Source organism: Numida meleagris, unplaced genomic scaffold (assembly GCF_002078875.1).
Source record: "Numida meleagris isolate 19003 breed g44 Domestic line unplaced genomic scaffold, NumMel1.0 unplaced_Scaffold342, whole genome shotgun sequence".
Classification (NCBI taxonomy): Eukaryota; Metazoa; Chordata; class Aves; order Galliformes; family Numididae; genus Numida; species Numida meleagris.
Window position 1 is genome coordinate 75,528 of NW_018364569.1, and position 1,614 is coordinate 77,141.

The 1,614-nt window shown below is 60.1% G+C and overlaps 1 protein-coding gene across 1 annotated transcript; it reads right to left on the reverse strand.

Moving 5' to 3' along the window:
- Positions 1 to 6: 6 nt before the first annotated feature.
- On the reverse strand, positions 7 to 1,401 carry LOC110391289. Its single transcript, XM_021383111.1, has 3 exons — positions 1,071 to 1,401; positions 530 to 665; positions 7 to 413 (listed from the first exon to the last, which is right to left on the reverse strand). Exons 1-3 carry the CDS (start codon positions 1,259 to 1,261, stop codon positions 126 to 128), a joined length of 615 nt encoding a protein of 204 aa, XP_021238786.1. The 5' UTR covers positions 1,262 to 1,401; the 3' UTR covers positions 7 to 125.
- Between the last annotated feature and the right edge of the window lie 213 nt (positions 1,402 to 1,614).

A 1,614-nucleotide genomic window follows, 5' to 3' on the forward strand; every position in this document is an offset into this window, starting at 1 on the left:
TTTCTTTCTTTCTTTCCCTCAGGGCCTGCCCTGTGGCTCCACGCGGCCCCCCGCCTCCGCGAGCAGCGGCACTGCTGCCCCCGCTCTCTGCAGACACACCTGCCTCCTAACCCAGGAGCTTGTTCTCAGCTGCGGCCTGCCAGGGGCTGGCTCCTGCCTTTCCCCCTGCAGGGCCCATTTCTCTGCCCGTTTCTCAGCTCGCAGTGAGCTGCCACGTCAGCAGGAGATTTCTCCCCCTCTGATCGTCCTCTCTGGCCCCGGAGCTCTGTCCCCGCTCTCGGCAGGAGCGACGCTTTCTCCCTCGCCCCACACATACTCACATGGACTATGTTCTGGAAGAAGCCATGCCTGTGCTCTGTCTCGAGCAGGACTGCCATCAGCCGGCCCAGAGCTCTCACAGTTGTTTTCAGAAGCTGAAAGCGGAAGAGGAGGCTGAGGTGTGGCATCACGGCTGCTGCCAGAGCACAGCCCGTGTGTGCCGACGTAGGGCTCCGACCGCGAGGTGGCCAGGGAAGTAACGGCAGGTTACCTGCAGGTACCGAGCTGCTTGCTGTGACTTGCTGATCTTCAGCATCATCTCCGCTGAAGGGTGCGTCACAGTGATCTTCCAGCACAGAGTCAGGATGTCATGCATGTCCTCGCTTCCAAAAGAGGGCTTCAGCTTGCTGGCAGGAGGAAAAAAGGAAGAGAAAGCAGAAAGGGCCTTTACCAGCGCTCTCCACTCTGGTTCAGAGCACATCTGAGTTTCTCCTACTCGACAGCTGCAAAGCCAACACCCCCAGCCCGTGCCGCTGAGCACTGTCTTCCGTTTCAGCAGCGCCTGCCTCACAGTGAATCACCTCCCGCTCTGAAGGGAAGGAGACCCCAGGTCTCCCTTCTCTTCCCTGGCAGGGGACAGGAGCACCAAGGCCTTTCTCCCTGCCCAGAACCTCAGCTGCGCTGGGCACGGCAGCCCAGCCATCTCTCCTGTAGATGCGGCTCCGCACCCCTTGCCCCCTCCAGGCCTTTGGGAGCTACCCAAAAGGAGGCCCACCATCCTGCCTTGCAACCCCAGAGCTCCCCACCCTTACCTCAACTGCTCCAGGGCCAGAACCACGTGGAGGGGCACTGGGGATACAGGGGTGCCCAAGTAATACTCCTTCAGCAAGTCCTGCAAGTCCCAGAGAGACGCTGTCAAAGTGGGCAAGGGGCACGCGAGAGCTCTTCCGCCCAGCCCCGAGACAGACACAGCTGCCAGACGCTGGCCCCACCACTCCCACATTTCCCACAGAGGCACCGCAGGATGCAGCAGCTCCACAGCAGGCGGACCTAGCCTGCTGCCTAGCCGCTGCCTGCCAGCACCCAAGGTCCCCACCAGCTGGAGACGGGTGGCTGAGGGAGACCTGTATGCCTCCAGGGAAGCGAGCCTCNAAATCCAATACAGAGAGAGAGAATGTCCCAAAATCAAGGTAGGCCTTACTCTACTACCGACGATAAGACGGCTGGAGAGCGAGGTGCTGCCAAAACGAGAGACGGGTGGAAAAAGGGGCGAGGTCTTGTGACCTGCAAGTTTTTATACTGTGAGCTTTTATCTTTTCCCTCCGGCTGGAAATGGTAACAGAGGAGCAAAGTACC

What these genes read in the sequence shown, in the direction of transcription:
- LOC110391289 (XM_021383111.1), bottom strand. Translation starts at nt 1,261, where the DNA reads ATGTGGGAGTGGTGGGGCCAGCGTCTGGCAGCTGTGTCTGTCTCGGGG. An exon ending in CTGGCCCTGGAGCAGTTGAG is followed by an intron (nt 666 to 1,070) that starts GTAAGGGTGGGG and finishes TCCTCCTGCCAG; the next exon opens with CAAGCTGAAGCCCTCTTTTG. An exon ending in AAGCAGCTCGGTACCTGCAG is followed by an intron (nt 414 to 529) that starts GTAACCTGCCGT and finishes TTCCGCTTTCAG; the next exon opens with CTTCTGAAAACAACTGTGAG.